Source organism: Larimichthys crocea, chromosome VI (genome assembly GCF_000972845.2).
Source record: "Larimichthys crocea isolate SSNF chromosome VI, L_crocea_2.0, whole genome shotgun sequence".
In the NCBI taxonomy this organism is placed as follows: Eukaryota; Metazoa; Chordata; class Actinopteri; family Sciaenidae; genus Larimichthys; species Larimichthys crocea.
Window position 1 is genome coordinate 25,740,155 of NC_040016.1, and position 18,232 is coordinate 25,758,386.

At 47.1% G+C, this 18,232-nt stretch overlaps 2 protein-coding genes across 2 annotated transcripts in view; both read right to left on the minus strand.

Moving 5' to 3' along the window:
• Positions 1 to 6,190, minus strand: part of rnf123 (ring finger protein 123) — a 45,786-nt gene extending 39,596 nt beyond the window's left edge. The window contains 3 exon segments of the mRNA XM_027278964.1: positions 5,111 to 5,135; positions 5,137 to 5,195; positions 6,083 to 6,190. Of these exon segments, the coding sequence (XP_027134765.1) occupies positions 5,111 to 5,135; positions 5,137 to 5,195; positions 6,083 to 6,164 (166 nt within the window). The 5' untranslated portion in view covers positions 6,165 to 6,190.
• A 3,622-nt stretch (positions 6,191 to 9,812) lies between these two features.
• Positions 9,813 to 17,755, minus strand: aldh4a1 (aldehyde dehydrogenase 4 family, member A1). The gene is made up of 15 exons (XM_027278931.1): positions 17,584 to 17,755; positions 16,523 to 16,616; positions 16,346 to 16,438; positions 16,222 to 16,269; positions 15,988 to 16,143; positions 13,499 to 13,648; positions 12,742 to 12,816; positions 12,474 to 12,661; positions 12,316 to 12,389; positions 12,032 to 12,228; positions 11,594 to 11,641; positions 11,352 to 11,504; positions 11,072 to 11,193; positions 10,837 to 10,955; positions 9,813 to 10,751 (listed from the first exon to the last, which is right to left on the minus strand). Exons 1-15 carry the CDS (start codon positions 17,622 to 17,624, stop codon positions 10,639 to 10,641), a joined length of 1,671 nt encoding a protein of 556 aa, XP_027134732.1. The 5' UTR covers positions 17,625 to 17,755; the 3' UTR covers positions 9,813 to 10,638.
• Positions 17,756 to 18,232: the final 477 nt, after the last annotated feature.

Consider the following 18,232-nt stretch of genomic DNA (forward strand, 5'->3'; position numbering starts at 1 on the left):
CCGGAGCTCCTGACCGGGCCAAACAGCTGGGTGTTTGCGCCGCGCCATTGCGGCCACCTTCCGTTACAGTGAAATGCCTTCCGGTACACCTGAAATGCCTTCCGGTTACAGTGTGAAATGCCTTCCGGTTACACTTTGAACATGCCTTCCGGTTACACTGAAATCTCAATAGAGTGTGTGAGGGCGTTTCACTAGTGTGTGGTGAGAGCATTTCAGCAGTGTGTGTGAGAGTGTCTCAGTAGAGTGTGTGAGAGCGTTTCACTAGTGTGTGTGAGAGCATTTCACTAGTGTGTGTGAGAGTGTCTCAGTAGTGTGTGAGAGCGTTTCACTAGTGTGTGTAAGAGCGTAATATTTCAGTAGTGTGTGGTGAAGGTATTTCTGAATAATGTCCCTGACGGCCCCTCATAGAAGACTGCTTTCCAAGACCTGAGGTCAGTCTGCGAGACTGTTGACGTAGTCTCCGTGACTCCCCGCAGACTGTCTAAGACCTGGGACGTAGTTCTGTGACGTCCCTGCAGACTGTCTAAAACCTGGACGTAGTCTCTCGTGACGTCCCCGCCAGACTGTCTAAAAACCTGGACGTAGTCGCCGTGACGTCCCCGCAGACTGTCTAAGACCTGGACGTAGTCTCCGTGACGTCCCAGCAGACTGTCTAAGACCTGGACGTCGTACTACCTGTGACGTCCCCACCGACTGTCTAAGACCTGGCGTAGTCTCTGTGACGTCCCCTCAGACCACGACTGTCTAAAAACCTGGACGTAGTCTGGACGGTCCCCCGCAGACTGTAAAACGGGAGAGCCAGACAGGGGGAAAGGACAGACAGACCGTTAGAAGAAGACACAAGACCGGGTGACCGACGATCAGGCTCGCACAGAGGCAAGCCGTGAAGAGCCGGCCGCCGGGCGCATGACTGTCTAAGACCTGGACGTCGGTCTCGGACGTCACCGCCAGACTGTCTACAGACCTGGACGTAGTTCGTCTCTGTGACGTCCCCTCGATGTCAAAACCTGGACGTAGTCTCTGTGACATTCTAAATTATTTTTTATGGGCCAGCCTCAAGTGGGCGTTTGAAGACTTGCAGTTTGTGGTTCTCTTTTGACACGAGTGATGGTGTGGTGTGTGTGTGTGTGTGTGTGTGTGTGTGTGTGTTGGACTCTGACCTGGAGTGTTGCAGTGGCCTTGTTCCTTCAGTTGGACAGGTTCATGTTACCTCCAGCCAGCTCTCTACATAGAACACCCGCACACACACACAGATGGGTTTCAGTCCACACCGCAGAGATCATCTGTGTAAATTAGTTGTGGCACTCATCGTCTCTTAATATCACACTCTGTCCTGACTGTCAGCCAGATGATTGAAAAGGTGCAACAAGACGTGTGCGGTCTCATCTAGCGTGGAGAGCGGTTTCATCTCCATGGAGGCGAGGTTTCTCTCTGTTGATGAGGTATCTGGCCGGGTCTATCATCCGTGGAGACGAGGTTTTCTCTCTGTGGCGATGAACGTCTATCTCTGTGGAGACGGAGTGGTTTCTCTGTTGGAGATGAAGTCTATCTCTGTGGCGATCGAGGTTTCTCTTCTGTGGAGATGAAGTTCTATCTCTGTGGAGACGCATGGGTCTCTCTCCTTCCCTCTCTGACAGAAGTCTCTTCTCTCTAAAACAGGGAAGCCGCTGGGGGTTTTTTTTTTTCCCGGATCTGGAGCCTCCTCTGGAGGTGGTTGCTCTGTACGTGTGACGTCCCCGGGAGAGCCGAGGTCAGCAGCTCAGTCACATGATGATGATGATTGGCATGATGAGGGTGATGGATGGTGATGGTGATGATTGATGTATGGGTGGTGCTGGTGATGGGTGACTGATGGCGGAACGCATGAAAATGAGAGACATGATGATGATCTGAGTATGGTGATGATGGTGATGATGATGGTGGATGGTCGGATGACCGAAATCGATGATGAACTAAGATGTTGATGAAAAGAAGGTGATGAGTGAATGATGAGAATGATGATGGGGCTGGTGATGGTGATGGAGTGATGAAATGATGGAGCTGCATGGTTGTGATGATGAGGTGATGAGGTGAAGAGTGCTGGTGCAAATGATGATGGTGATGGTAGGTGAGGATGATGGTGATGATGAGGGTGATGGTGGTTGATGATGATGGTGGTGATGATGCTGGTGATGAATTGAGGATGGTGTGGGATGATGGTGGTGATGATGGTGATGAGGATGGTGAGGTGGTGATGTGATAATGATGTGAGGGGGTGAGGAGATGGAGTGGTGGTGATGCTGAGAATGATGGTGATGAATGGTGTAAGTATGGTGATTGGTGGTGATTGAGTGATTAGGGCGACTGAATGATAGAGTGAATGATCGATAAATGCAAATGATGATGGTAGAAATGATGGTAGGGGGGGAGGATGATTGGATGGTGATGATGATGGGTGATTGGTGATGATGATAGATGGTGATGAGATGGGATGCGTGAGAATGATGGTGGAGGGTGATGATGATGAGTGACTGAATGTGTGATGTGGGAGAGTGCAGATGTTGAGGTGATGATGGTGATGTGGTGAGATGGTGATGATGAGTGGTGATGCTGGTGATCTGGTGGATGTGATGATGATTGGTGATGATGTGGTGATGAGGGGTGATGATGGTGATGATGATGGCGTGATGTTGGATGAGTGCTGGTGATGGTGCGTGAGCTGATGATGGTGATGGGTGAGTTGATGTGGATGATGGTGATGATGGTGCCTGATGGTGTGTATGATGTGGAGGTGATGAATGAGGGGTAGGAATCTGATGATGGTCGGCTTATATGATTGCTGGATGGTGACTTCTGTATGTAGGTGATTGTATGATGAGGATTGATAAATCTGGTAGTGATGAATGGTGATGATTGAGTGGGTATGGTTGGATGGGATGATGGTGAGTGATGCGTTGCTGAATGGTGTGGTGATTGGTGATGTGTGATGATGTGTGTGTGGTGATTGATGAGGATGATGTGTGATGGTGATGGTGAGGAGAGATGGGATGGTTGTGTGGTCGATGGTGCATGATGTGGTGAGATGATGGAGGTGATGGTGATTGAATGTGTTGGGCTGATGGGATAGATGTGGTGATGGAAATATGGTGTGGTGAGTGGGATGATGATGATGATGGTGATTGTGGATGTTATGATGATGGTGATGAATGGTGTGACTGATGGATGGTGATGATGTGGTGTATGGTGGTGATGTGAGTGATGGATGATGTTGGTGATGATATTGATGTGTGCTGATGGTGGTTTGATGGTGATGATGGTGATGATGATGATTGTGATGTTTGTGGTTGTGAGATGGTGATGGATGGTGGTGATGAGCGCTGGTGATGTGTATGGTGGTGAGTGATGAGTGTATGCTGGGATTGATATGGCTGATGTGCTGGTGATGATGATGATGATGGTGAGGTGTGGATGATGAGGATATTGATGATGGTGATGATGATGATGATGGTGATGAAATGATGGTGTGATGAGATGTGTGATGTGATGGTGGGATGCTGATGATGGTCGAGATCTGAGATGGTGATGTGACGTGGTGGTGAGAGGTGATGGTGGTGTGAGAGTGGATGGTGATGTGTGGGATGGATGGTGATGATGATGATGGTGGTGATGATGTGATGGGTGGTGAATGATGGTTGATGGTTGATTGATGGTCTGATTGAGTGGTGGCTGATGGATGTGATGGCTGGTGTATTATGGTGGTGGTGGTGATATGCTGAGTGATGATGTGATGATGTTGCTGGGTGTATGAGAGGGTGACTGTAATGATGTGATGATGATGTGATGATAGGTGAATGATGGTGCTGATATGGTGAGATGTGTTGATGATGGTGATGCTGATCTGATGGATGTGTGTGATGGTGATGGATGTTGGACATGATGTGATGATGGTGATGATGGGCTGATGATGATGGTGGTTGATTGTGATGATGTGCTGATTGTGTGATGAGTGTGGTTGATGGTGATGGAGCTGGTGATAGCTGATGATTGATGTGGTGTGATTGGTTAGTGGTGATGGTGATGTGATAGATGTTGAATGGTGAGTCGATGATATGACTGGAGTTGCGTGATGGATATGGCCTGATGATAGTGCGATGATTGGATGTGAGATGATGGGTGCATGATGGTGGTGATGGCTGATGGATGAGTGTGGTGAGTGATGAATGGTGGTAGGGTAGATGATGATGTGAATGTGATGATGTGATGTGATGATGGATGGATGATGTGGTGATGGTGAGGATGTGTGATGGTGATGGGTGATGTGTGACTGGGCTGATGTGATGATGATGGTGATGATGATGGTGTGATGGTGGGATGGGTGATGCTGGGTGGTATGGTGATGATGTGATGTGGTGATTGATGATGATGGTGATGGTGATGGTGATGCTGTGACTGGATGCATGTGAGTCGATGGTGGTGATGGATGGTGATGATGATAGATGAACGTGGTGATGAGTGGTGCTGATGGTGATGCTGATTGTCCGTGCCGCGTTACCAAGCTCAGCAGAGCTTCGGGACATGGACAACCAGGACAACCGGGCCAACAGCTGGGTGTTGCGCCGCGCCATTGCGGCCGCGAGACGGGAAAAGCGCCGTAAGCCGGCTCTCCACGGTGTCGGCACTCAAGGGGGCATGGCACTGTTGCCTGCTCGCTGTTGCATTAGATAATGTTCGAATTGTCTCCGCTGACGACAAAATGTTGTTGAGTAGCGCGGCAGCTTCTGTAAGTCCACTGGAAAGCTCCTCCTGGCGCGACATCTGCAACCCAACGATGCTGCGCTCCCTCTTACGACCCGCCTTCCGGTTACAGTGAAATGCCTTCCGGTTACACTGAAATGCCTTCCGGTTACACTGAAATCTCAATAGAGTGTGTGAGAGCGTTTCACTAGTGTGTGTAAGAGCGTTTCACTAGAGCGTTTCACTAGTGTGTGTAAGAGCGTTTCACTAGTGTGTGTAAGAGCGTAATATTCCAGTAGTGTGTGTGAGAGGTATTTATGAATAATGTCCCTGACGGCCCCTCATAGTCTTCCTCCACCAGGTGGACACTAACATGACAAATAAACACTGATGTTACCTGAGCGACGCCAGCGAGGCTCCCTGTTTGGTCGAAGGAAACACATGATGCAGGTAGTCACTCAGCAGCTTCTCATTCACGATACCTGACAGGCAGACAGACAGGCAGGCAGACGGACAGACAGACAGTTACAGAACAGAGTCAATGACCAATAGTAGGTGGTGACACAGTAAACATGGAGGGAAACATTTTGTTTCTGCTCCATCAACAGGTTTCCCATCAGGTGCATGATGAGAAATAATGTCAACAGGAATTAACTCAGTCAGTCCATCTTAAATGAACTCAGTCAGTCCATCTTAAATGAACTCAGTCAGTCCATCTTAAATGAAATCAGTCAGTCCATTTTAAATGAACTCAGTCAGTCCATTTTAAATGAACTCAGTCAGTCCATCTTAAATGAAATCAGTCAGTCCATCTTAAATGAAATCAGTCAGTCCATTTTAAATGAACTCAGTCAGTCCATCTTAAATGAACTAAGTCAGTCCATCTTATATGAACTCAGTCAGTCCATCTTAAATGAACTCAGTCAGTCCATCTTACATGAAATCAGTCAGTCCATCTTAAATGAACTCAATCAGTCCATCTTAAATTAACTCAGTCAGTCCATCTTATATGAACTAAGTCAGTCCATCTTAAATGAACCAAGTCAGTCCATCTTAAATAAACTCAGTCAGTCCATCTTAAATGAAATCAGTCAGTCCATCTTAAATGAACTCAGTCAGTCCATCTTAAATTAAATCAGTCAGTCTATCTTAAATTAAATCAGTCAGTCCATCTTAAATGAACTCAGTCAGTCCATCTTAAATTAAATCAGTCAGTCCATCTTAAATGAACTCAGTCAGTCCATCTTAAATGAACTCAGTCATATGAACTCAGTCAGTCCATCTTAAATGGTGAAGCCACATCTTTACCTGTGTATCACTCTGTCAGGTGACTCACCTGTGGACAGGTAACCTCACTAATCAGTCCTACCTGTGGATCTGGGTTTGTCTGTGTCTGAAGCCAGTCTGTAGTTGCGGCGGGTCAGAGCCGTCCCGCCTCCTTTAGAACTCATACTGTCCAAGTGGAACCACCTGGCCCCTGCTGACCAACACACACATACACACATTAACAACACATTAATAACCCATAAATAACCAATTAAAAACCAATTGATAACACATTGTATATATATTATATATATATATATATATATATATATATAGTAAGATGAGATAGAGATGGGTGTGTGTGGTGTGTGTGTGTGTGTGTGTTGTGTGTGTGTGTGTGTATATATATATATAATATACGATAGACACACACACACACACATAATATATAATATATATATGTATATATAATATAATATATATATATATATATATATATTATATATAGATGTATGTGGTGTGTTGTGGTGTGTGTGTGTGTGTGGTGTGATATAGATATATAATATATATGATAATACACAGCTATATGAGTATATATACATATGGTGTGGTATATATAGATATATATATATATAAGATGAGATAATAGATATGTAGTATGATGTATGTATATAAGATATATAGATATTATTGTGTTGGGTGTGTGTGGTGTGGTGTGTGTGTGGGTGTGGTGGGTATATATATAATATAATGTAGGTGTAAATAGATAGCATACATTAGTGTAGATTACCACATATGTGTTATATTAATAATATACATACATACACTATATGTGAATAATCATACACAATGTGTATATGAGAGCACTATACATACATACACTATATGTATATATATATATATATATATATATACTATTGATACTATTACCATATGTGGATATATAAATATTGGTATATTATACAATTATTACGATATACTCTACATAGACATATCACATATAATGTAATATAACAGTATATAGGTATACACATACAGTGATGTGGTAGTATATATATAGATATATATAATATATATATATTGTGTGGTGTGTGTGTGTGTGGGGTGGGGTGTGTGTGTGGATAGATAGATATACAACCCACACACACACATACATATATATATATATAATGTGTGTGGTGTGTGTGTGTGTGTGTGTGTATAATAATAATTGTATATATATAAACATATAGATATATATCATGTGTGTGTTGTGTGTGTTGTGTGTGTGTGTATATATATATATATATGTATAAACACACATATATGTACTAGATACATATGGTGTGTGTATATATATTATAGTTATATATATATATATATAATGTATATAGATATATATGATATATTGTGGTGTTGTGTGTGTGTGTGTGTGTGTAGATATATATAGATGTATGTGGATAATATATATACAACACTATAGTGTATTATAACACATATGTGTATATAACATAACATAATACAGCTATATGTATATATACATACACATATGGTGTATATCTAGTCACATATAACATACTACACTTATGTTATATATAGATATAGATATGATATAATAGATATATATAGATATAGATATACACCCTATGTGTATATAGATAACATAGGTATATATACATATAATGTGTAGCCGCATATACATATATCCTCAGCTAATGACACCTATACACATACACTGTCATATATATATACATATCTATGTACACTACACCTCTCGGTGTGTAGATATATATCTATCTCTCTCCTCTATCTAATATCTGTGGTGTGTGTTTGTGTGTGTGTCTCTGTGTAAGGTCAGCTGCTAGCTATTTTAGCTCCCGTTAGCTAACTAAATGTTTCCCTTCATATAAACCAGCTAACGTTATATACACACCTGCACCTCCTGCACCACCTGCACCTCCTGCACCACCTGTACTACCTGTACCTCCTGTACCTCCTGCACCACCTGTACCACCTGTACCTCCTGTACCTCCTGTACCTCTGTGTGGTGTATCCTCTGCAGGGTCAGACATGTCAGCTGGAGCTAACAGCTAACGGCTAACAGACAGCTAACAGCTAACGGCTAACAGCTAACGGCTAGCAGCACCCACCGAGTCCTCTGGGCTCTGCTCCTCCTGCGACCCGGCCGTGCTCGCTGTGGGTCAGTCCGGTTCCGATCAGAAGTGTTGGACGGGCTGCAGTCGACAGGAACGGGCTCGCTGCTACCACAACAGAGTCTGTCAACGCCTCTCACGGGACGGAGAGCCGCATGCTTCAAAATAAAGCTCGAAACGCGAAGCAAAAACACGAGACAGCTGCTGGAGTGAACCAGAACCAGAACCAGGCCCGGCGAGCTGCCAACATACCCGGGGACAGCGAAGGCAGAGCCGGGCACAGGGGGAGTAAACCTGGGACTGAGTGTTAGTGAAATCAAAGGCTGCCTGTAATATGAGCTGTCCTCTCCTCAGGTGACACATCACCTGTTCTGACCTGGTGCTGATGTCACACTTTGTTTATTCCTGCATGAGGAAACAGTGAACATGTTTTAGAACACAGTGAACTACAACACTGTAACTTTAAGGACTTATAATAATGATACTAATTAATATTAATCCTATGAGTTGTGCAAGTTACTGTCACCTCAGAATAACCTCCGCCCGGGGTGCATCAGACGTCTGAACCACCTCAGAACCTCCTTACCTGTCTGTCAGGCTGAGCCCATCCACCTGGTGGAGGAAGCTCATTTCAGCTGCTTGTATCTGTGATCTCATTCTTTAGTTCATGACCACAGAGAGCAGAGCACCATGACATCAGACCCGGCTGCTTCATTCTCAGCTGCAAATTGCCCCAGTGAGTGGTGAAGGTCCGATGAAGCCAACAGAACCACAATATCGAGGCTGGACTATTGTAACTCTTTGTTATCAGGCTGCTCCAATAAGTCTCTGAGGACTTTGCAGTTAATTCAGAATGCTGCTGCACGTGTTCTGACAGGAACCAAGATCAGAGATCACATCTCTCCCATTCTGGCTTCCTTGCATTGGCTCCCTGTTAAATCTAGAATAGAATTTAAATTCTTCTCCTTACTTACAAAGCTCTTCATGGTCAGGCACCATCATATCTAAAAGAGCTCATAGTACCTTACTACCCCTCTAGAACACTGCGCTCTCAGGACGCTGGGTTCCTTGTGGTTCCTTGTGGTTCCTATAGTCTCCAAAAGTAGATTGGGAGCCAGAGCTTTCAGCTATCAGGCTCCTCTTCTGTGGAACAAACTACCATTCTGGGTTCAGGAGGCAGACACGGTCAACACCTTTAAGAGTAGACTGAAGACTTTCCTCTTTGATAGAGCTTATAGTTAGTGCTGGCTCAGGTCATCCCTTAGTTATGCTGCCATAGGATTAGACTGCAGGGGGACTTCATCTCTCTCTGTCTCCCTCCTCATTACTGTTATTATTATTATTATTATTATTATTATTATTATTATTATCTTCTTTATATCGTCTGAACCCTCACTTAAAACTCAGGCTGCTCTTTCAAAATAAAAGCACTCATTGTTCAATTCATGTTAACAGGTGCAGACTCTCCTCAGAACCTTTGACACTCACACTAAGACGTTAAGACAATGTAGAGATGGGTGTTAAAATAAATAAATGGCTCTCCACGTACCAAAGGCAGCGTCCTTCCTGTAGTCCTTGTCTCTGTGACCTCTGAATGAAAGGGCACCGGTCATGTTGATAATATTCCTATGATACAATCAGTGAGACTCGGCACACGTTTACGCTGCAGCCAGAAGTGATCATGAAGATCAGAAACAGCTGGATGGTAATAATTTATTCTTTATTGTCAAAAATGAATTTACAGAGATGAAGGCAGGCACGGTCTGATCATGTAAATCAGCAAAGATTCAAATAATTCACGTGAATCTTTGTTACAAAGAGATTAAAGTGCAGCTAAAGAGTCCAAACAGACGGTCAGGACGAGAGAGAGGAGACCAAACCTCTCCTCACTTCACACACATTCATGTTTAGACGAGTAACACACTCATACTGACCTAAAATAAACCAACAGACCGCATGTTAATCATCAGAGAAGATTAAAAGAAAACCAAAGAATCATCAACGGATTATTAGTCTGACTGTTTGACTGGATTAAAAACTAAATAAAATCTGATGACTCATCGTTTGTCTCCGGTGAGTCACCATTTGTCTCCGATGAGTCACCGTTTGTCTCCGATGACTCATCGTTTGTCTCCGGTGACTCATCGTTTGTCTCCGGTGACTCACCGTTTGTCTCCGATGACTCATCGTTTGTCTCCGGTGACTCACCGTTTGTCTCCGGTGACTCATCGCTTGTCTCCGGTAACTCATCGTTTGTCTGATGGCTCTGATGTGCTGTAAACGAGTCAAACTGTCTCACATAGAAATCTTAACGAGGTTGTGACAATTGAGTCCGACAGCTCAGGGACGGAAGACGTTCAGGTCCAGGTTCAGTGCAAAGAGAGAGAGACAGTGTGGACAGGAGTCTGTGTGTGTGTGTGTGTGTGTGTGTGTGTGTGTGTGTGTGTGTGTGTGTGTGTTGATTGGACGATTAGCTGATGGAGGGAAGGCTCTGATTGGACCCGCAGGCTGCAGCCTGGACTTCCTGTCAGCCCATGTAGGGGTACTTCCAGTCTGTGAGGGGGACGTGGGTCTCCTTGACCACCTGCGGGGACGTCCACCTGAGGACGTAGTGTGGACCTCCGGGCTTGTCATTGGTTCCTGGATGAAGAGTAACCCAAATGTCAAACACACCTGTGACAAACGTCTTGCCTGCTGCAGGTCTCGACAGGTGAGTGACTCCTACCTGAAGCTCTGGCTCCACCAAACGGCTGCTGAGCGACGATGGAGCCGGTGGATTTGTCGTTCACGTAGTAGTTTCCTGCGGCGTTTCTCAACACTTTAGCTGCCACGTCGATCACAGTCCTGTTAACACAAAGAGAAACTCATCGAGCTCAAACCTGCGACATAAACGCCATGAGAAGCCCTCAGGTGAGGCTCAGGTGAGGGCATGCTAACACCAAAGTACACGGATGTCTTACTTGTCCTGAGCGTACACGGCTCCTGTCAGAGCGTACGGGGACGTGTTGTCGATCAGCTGCAGAACCTCTTTGTAGTTCTTCTCAGGATAAACGTAAACGGACAGAACTGGTCCAAAGATTTCCTGAATGAGACAAAATACATACAAATAAAAACATGAGTCTAACAGACTGTCTAAAACCTGGACGTAGTCTCTGAGACGTCCCCGCAGACTGTCTAAAACCTGGACGTAGTCTCTGTGACGTCCCAGTGGACTGTCTCTGTGACGTCCCCAGCGGATACCTCGCTCATGATGGCGTCCTGCGGGTCTGTGCTTTCGATGATGGTCGGCTCCACAAAGTAACCCTTTGTATCGTCACAGTTTCCTCCAGCGATGACCTTTAAATTCGGGGAAGACTTGGCGTGGTCAAGCCACTTCTTGATCCGAGCAAACGACTGCAGGAGGAAACCGAAGAGCAAACGCCGTCAGCACCAAACAGAATGCATCAACATATGGGCTTTTATTTTGAAGGAGGAACAGTCACCTTGTCGTCGATCACAGCCGAAAAAAACGTGCTGAAGTCCTCAACCGGCTGAAGGAGAAGAAAACAGTTAGCTCATTAACATACACATCATTAACATGCGCCTCATTAACATGCACCTCATTCAAATCAGATCAGATTTTATTTGTACAGTCCAAAGTCACAAAGTCCATTTTCCTCTGAGGCTTTCCAATCTGTACAGGGAGTGACACCCTCTGTCCTTAGACCCTCGGTTCCAGTGAGGAAAAACTTGCCCACAAAAAACCTTTAACAGGGAAAAAAGGTGGAAGAAACCTCAGGAAATATTACTGTGTCCATCAGTTATTTGATAGATCAAAATGAAGTTGAACACCCAATGATTTATGAATGAAAATAAACTTTTTCATGCAACTGTATTGTACCTATTGTCATTAACATACACGTGTGGTGTGGTGGACTCACGTCTCCCACTCGGATCTCCTTGTGGATGTTCAGAAGCTCCTGTTTGATCTGCGGCCACAGGCTGTCTGGTACGTACATCCTGGAGCAGGCCGAACACTTCTGACCTCCGTACTCGAACGCCGAGCGGATCGTCCCCTTCACCACACTCTCAACATCCGCCGACTTGTGGACAAAGTGGAAGTTTTTCCCACCACACTCTGAAAACATAAAGACGTAAACCCAGTGATCAAAATGCGCTCTTCAGTTTTAGGTGATCCTGATTGGCCGATCGTCATCCTACTCACCTCCCGCCAGGCGTGGGAAGGTCCTGTAGGTGTCCAGGTTCTGAGCGACCTGCTTCCAGAGACGCTTGAACGTCCTGAAAAACAAAACAACAGATGACTTTCAGACGTCGACGCATGGATGAAGCCACTGTCCTGTCACGTTAAAGAAGCCATCTTACGGGACGCTGCCGGTGAAGTTGATGCCTGCCAGGTGCTGAGAGGACGTGACGGTGTCTCCGAACACCGGACCGTCAGCTGGCAGGAACTGGACGATGTTTGGCGGCAGGCCGCACTCCCTCAGGACGTTGTAGACGGCGTAGCTCGCAGACATGGCGGTGTCGCTGGGCTTCCACAGCACGACATTCCCCTGAAAACACCAGCAGAACACGGCTGAGCTCCGGAGTCCAGCTCGCTCGCTCCTCCACACACAAACACGCCGACACTCACCATCAGAGCCGGCGTACCTGCCAGGTTTCCACCAATAGCAGTGAAGTTAAACGGAGCCACAGCTGCTACGAAGCCCTGAGGTGGCGAGACAAAGAGTTATTCATTCATTCATACGATGAAAGGACGAGAAACCAGGACAACAAAACTCCCATGACTGTAACTTCACCCTGACAGTCTCAGTCTCAGCAGCAGTCTCAGTCTCAGCAGCAGTCCCAGTCTCAGCAACAGTCTCAGTCTCAGCAACAGTCTCAGTCTCAGCAACAGTCTCAGTCTCAGCAGCAGTCTCAGTCTCAGCAACAGTCCCAGTCTCAGCAACAGTCTCAGCAGCAGTCTCAGTCTCAGTCTCAGCAGCAGTCTCAGTCTCAGTCTCAGCAACAGTCTCAGTCTCAGTCTCAGTCTCAGCAACAGTCTCAGTCTCAGCAACAGTCTCAGTCTCAGCAACAGTCTCAGTCTCAGCAACAGTCTCAGTCTCAGCAACAGTCTCAGTCTCAGCAGCAGTCTCAGTCTCAGCAGCAGTCTCAGTCTCAGCAGCAGTCTCAGTCTCAGCAGCAGTCTCAGTCTCAGCAACAGTCTCAGTCTCAGCAGCAGTCTCAGCAGCAGTCTCAGTCTCAGTCTCAGCAGCAGTCTCAGTCTCAGTAACAGTCTCAGTCTCAGCAACAGTCTCAGTCTCAGCAGCAGTCTCAGTCTCAGTACCAGTCTCAGTAACAGTCTCAGTCTCAGCAGCAGTCTCAGTCTCAGCAGCAGTCTCAGTCTTCACCTCCAGTCCTCTGTACAGCATGGTGTTGGTGCTTCCCTCGGCGTCCATTGGCTGCGTCCTCTCCAGCTCCAGACCATGTTTGGCGTTAAACCTGAAGAAGTCGATCAGCTCAGCAGCCGCATCAATCTCTGCCTGGACCACCGTCTTACCCTGAGGGTGAGAGAGTGAGAGAGAGAGAGGGTGAGAGTGAGAGGGTGAGAGTGAGAGGGTGAGAGTGAGAGGGTGAGAGTGAGAGTGAGAGAGAGAGGGTGAGAGAGGGTGAGAGTGAGAGTGAGAGAAAGAGGGTGAGAGTAAGAGAGGGTGAGAGAGTGAGAGAGGGTGAGAGTGAGAGTGAGAGACAGAGGGTGAGAGTAAGAGAGGGTGAGAGAGTGAGAGTGAGAGAGGGTGAGAGAGTGAGAGGGGGTGAGAGAGTGAGAGTGAGAGAGGGTGAGGGAGGGTGAGAGTGAGAGGGTGAGAGAGGGAGAGAGAGGGAGAGAGGGTGAGAGAGGGTGAGAGTGGGTGAGAGTTAGAGGGTAAAAGAGGGTGAGAGAGGGAGAGAGAGGGGGAGAGGGAGAGAGAGTGAGGGTGAGAGAGTGAGAGAGTGAGAGGGTGAGAGTGAGTGAGAGGGTGAGAGTGAGAGAGGGTGAGGGAGGGTGAGAGTGAGAGGGTGAGAGAGGGAGAGAGGCTGAGAGTGAGAGAGGGTGAGAGAGGGTGAGAGAGTGAGAGGGTGAGAGAGTGAGAGAGAGAGGGTGAGAGTGAGAGAGGGTGAAAGAGGGTGAGAGAGTGAGAGGGTGAGAGTGAGAGAGAGTTAGAGAGGGTGAGAGAGGGTGAGAGAGTGAGAGTGAGAGAGGGTGAGAGTGAGAGAGAGTTAGAGAGGATGAGAGAGGGTGAGACAGTGAGAGGGAGAGAGGGTGAGAGAGTGAAAGTGAGAGAGGCTGAGAGAGGGTGAGAGAGTGAGAGGGAGAGAGGGTGAGAGTGAGAGAGAGTTAGAGGGTGAGAGAGGGAGAGAGAGGGAGAGAGTGAGGGTGAGAGTGAGAGAGGGTGAGAGAGGGTGAGAGAGGGAGAGAGTGAGGGTGAGAGTGAGAGAGGGTGAGAGAGGGTGAGAGAGTGAGTGAGTGAGCCGCATCGATCTCTGCCTGGACCACCGTCTTACCCTGAGGGTGAGAGAGTGAGAGAGAGAGAGGGTGAGAGAGGGTGAGAGAGGGTGAGAGAGGGTGAGAGTGAGAGTGAGAGGGTGAGAGAGGGTGAGAGAAAGAGGGTGAGAGTAAGAGAGGGTGAGAGAGTGAGAGAGGGTGAGAGCGAGAGTGAGAGGGTGAGAGTAAGAGAGGGTGAGAGAGTGAGAGAGGGTGAGAGAGTGAGAGGGGGTGAGAGAGTGAGAGTGAGAGAGGGTGAGGGAGGGTGAGAGTGAGAGGGTGAGAGAGGAAGAGAGAGTGAGAGAGGGTGAGAGAGGGTGAGAGTGGGTGAGAGTTAGAGGGTAAAAGAGGGTGAGAGAGGGAGAGAGAGGGGAGAGGGAGAGAGAGTGAGGGTGAGAGAGTGAGAGGGTGAGAGTGAGTGAGAGGGTGAGAGTGAGAGAGGGTGAGGGAGGGTGAGAGTGAGAGGGTGAGAGAGGGTGAGAGTGAGAGAGAGTGAGAGAGGGTGAGAGAGGGTGAGAGTGAGAGGGTGAGAGTGAGAGTGAGAGAGGGTGTGAGAGGGTGAGAGTGAGAGGGTGAGAGAGTGAGAGTGAGAGAGGGTGAGAGAGTGAGAGAGGGTGAGAGTGAGAGGGTGAGAGTGAGAGGGTAAGAGTGAGTGAGAGAGGGTGAGAGTGAGAGAGGGTGTGAGAGGGTGAGAAAGTGAGAGTGAGAGAGGGTGAGAGTGAGAGGGTAAGAGTGAGTGAGAGAGGGTGAGAGTGAGAGAGGGTGAGAGAGGGTGAGAGTGAGAGGGTGAGAGAGGGTGAGAGTGAGAGTGAGGGTGAGAGAGGGTGAGAGTGAGAGGGTGAGAGAGGGTAAGAGAGGGTGAGAGTGAGAGAGGGTGAGAGAGTGAGAGAGGGTGAGAGAGTGAGAGTGAGAGAGGGTGAGAGTGAGAGAGGGTGTGAGAGGGTGAGAAAGTGAGAGTGAGAGAGGGTGAGAGAGAGAGGGTGAGTGAGAGTGAGAGTGAGTGAGTCAGAGTGAGAGAGGGTTGGAGTGTTAGATTTGGGACACAGTCCCCTGCGGTTAAGGGGAACTCTGGGCTTATTTAAACATATTTATCTTACAATAGTTTCAGATTATATAGTTACAATGTTACATGTTGGTGTCGGGCCACTGGGCAGGTAAGGCTGCAGGAATTTATATCTTTATCAATATACTCCAATCACCAAGTAAAACCATGGCCAAAAACCTGTCCAATCAGGGTCTCTGCTCTCCTGTACCTGTCCAACCAGGGTCTCTGCTCTCCTGTACCTGTCCAATCAGGGTCTCTGCTCTCCTGTACCTGTCCAATCAGGGTCTCTGCTCTTCTGTACCTGTCCAATCAGGGTCTCTGCTCTCTTGTACCTGTCCAATCATGGTCTTGGCAAGGATTTCTGCTCTCCTGGGTCCACTGATGATGTCGGCTGCCTTGAACAGAATCTGGGCTCGGTCCTGGACGGGCTTCAGGTCCCACTCTCTCCTGGCCGACACAGATGCCTCGATGGCTTTGTTGATGAGATCCTGCATGAGTCAGCAAAACAGTCTTTAACTGAACAGCCCATTATTCAGCAGCAGCGCTGTGATGTTTGACAGGCTCACCTTGTCAGCGTAGCAGAACTTTGCCACTCGATGCGAGTGGTTGAACGGCTGGAAGACAAACAAACAGGAAGTGAGGTCACACAGTAAACGTTTGAGTGATATCATCAACATGTTGTTTACTCACAGACAGCTGATATCTGACGTCACTGGTCCACACGTGTTCGTCTCCAACCACACATGGGATCTCCTCCGTCCTCCCCTTCAGGCTGTCCAAGGCCTGACAGGGTGGAGGCAAACAGCTGAGTCATGATTCATGTTCACACTCTAACTCACAAATATCTGCTGAGTCATGCAGGCCGACCTCCAGCAGCTCCGTCCTCTCTGCACTTCCTTCTCTGAACGCCAGGATCGGCTCGTTCTTCACCTCCACGGCTGCACGGGGGAACGTCCTGAACCTGAGCCACACCAACAAAGCATGGATCAGACTGGGTCTGCGACGGACCAGGACCGGGTCTGCGACGGACCAGGACAAGGTCTGCAACTGACCAGGATGAGGTCTGCAACTGACCAGGACCGGGTCTGCGACGGACCGGGACCGGGTCTGTGACGGACCGGGACAAGGTCTGCAACGGACCGGCACCGGGTCTGTGACGGACCGGGACAGACTGGTTTTTAGCTGAGTCCTTGTTGATGATGTGACTGGAGTGAGAAGTCTTCAGTCGGTATCAAACCTGAATATTCAGTGTTTTACGAACGAGCTCATCAAGCTGACGAATAAAATATTAAAATGTGTTTTGGGCTTCTTTTGAATTTCCAGGACTTTTTAACTTTTTAAAGTGTTTTTAAGGTATTCAAGGACTTTTTTCAAGGCATCACACTGAGGACCAGTTGGATCCAGTTTGGTCCGGTCCTTCTTGGATCATTACCCTCAGTCTGAACTTCAGACAGTGAAGGTCAGCGGGAGAACAAACATCTGCAGCTTGTTTGAACAGGTGTGACGGGTCCAACACTGAAGAAGTAACAGAGTACATTTACTCAAGTACTGAAGTACTGAAGTACAGTACTGCAGTATTGAAGTACAGTACTGCAGTATTGAAGTACAGTACTTAAGTACAGTACTGCAGTATTGAAGTACAGTATTAAAGTACAGTACTGCAGTATTGAAGTACAGTATTAAAGTACAGTATTGCAGTATTGAAGTACTCTGTGCTCTCTCAGACAGACTGACGTGCTTTTATTTTGAAAAGTTCTTTGCAGCTTCACATTAAAGCTTCAGATCAAACACGTGATTCATCTTAATGAGGAACAGAGTAATAGATTACTCTGCTGGTCAATCAGCTGATAATTAGCGTCCCGCAGCGTGTTAGCCACATTAGCATGTAAAGGTGACAGTCACGTGTCGGCGCGTGTGCAGGTACTCACCCCCTGGTAGCGCGCCACACGGCCGCCCGCACGCGCAGCATGTTCCTACAGCTGATGAAGAAGAAGATGAAGATGAAGATGAAGAAGATGAAGGTGATGAGGAGTCGATGAGGCGCGAACAGCCGGATCGATGATCAGCTGAGACTAATGACGGGCTGATCACACAGACCGGACTGATCTACCGACGCCCGGAGGAGGAGGGTCACGTGAGACCGGCAAGATGCGTCTGTTCATTTAAACCAAGAAAAATATAAAGGACATGATTCATGAACGGACTGACTCAAAGAATCTGAAGGAAATGTTATTGTTATCATAAAATATAAAATAAATTAAGTAAATATCTGAGGAAGCCTCGCCCCCCCCCCCTACTCTGCTGAAATGGAACCTCCCACAGGCGGATCTGCGACTGGCCAATCAACGGACAGTATAATATCCTTAGCCAATCACAGGTCACAAATGTAGAGGAGGCGGGAGTTGTATTTCTGACCCGCTCTTGAACTTCCTGTGTTTTAATTACTTTATTATTATTTATTTTTTTGTCGATAGTTGTATGGAGATTTGTAGACGATATTGTTAGAATTTATGTAGAGATGTTTTTAGATATGTGAGATATTGTAGGATATGTAGAGATATGGATGTATGCTAATTT

Excerpts from the sequence above, each read along its gene's own strand:
- aldh4a1 (XM_027278931.1), bottom strand. The coding sequence starts at position 17,624 with ATGCTGCGCGTGCGGGCGGCCGTGTGGCGCGCTACCAGGGG. Across the intron at positions 12,662-12,741 it reads CAGGTACGCCGGCTCTGATG|GGGAATGTCGTGCTGTGGAA; the intron begins GTGAGTGTCGGC and ends TGGTGTTTTCAG. Across the intron at positions 10,752-10,836 it reads TGGTGGAGCCAGAGCTTCAG|GAACCAATGACAAGCCCGGA; the intron begins GTAGGAGTCACT and ends CTCTTCATCCAG.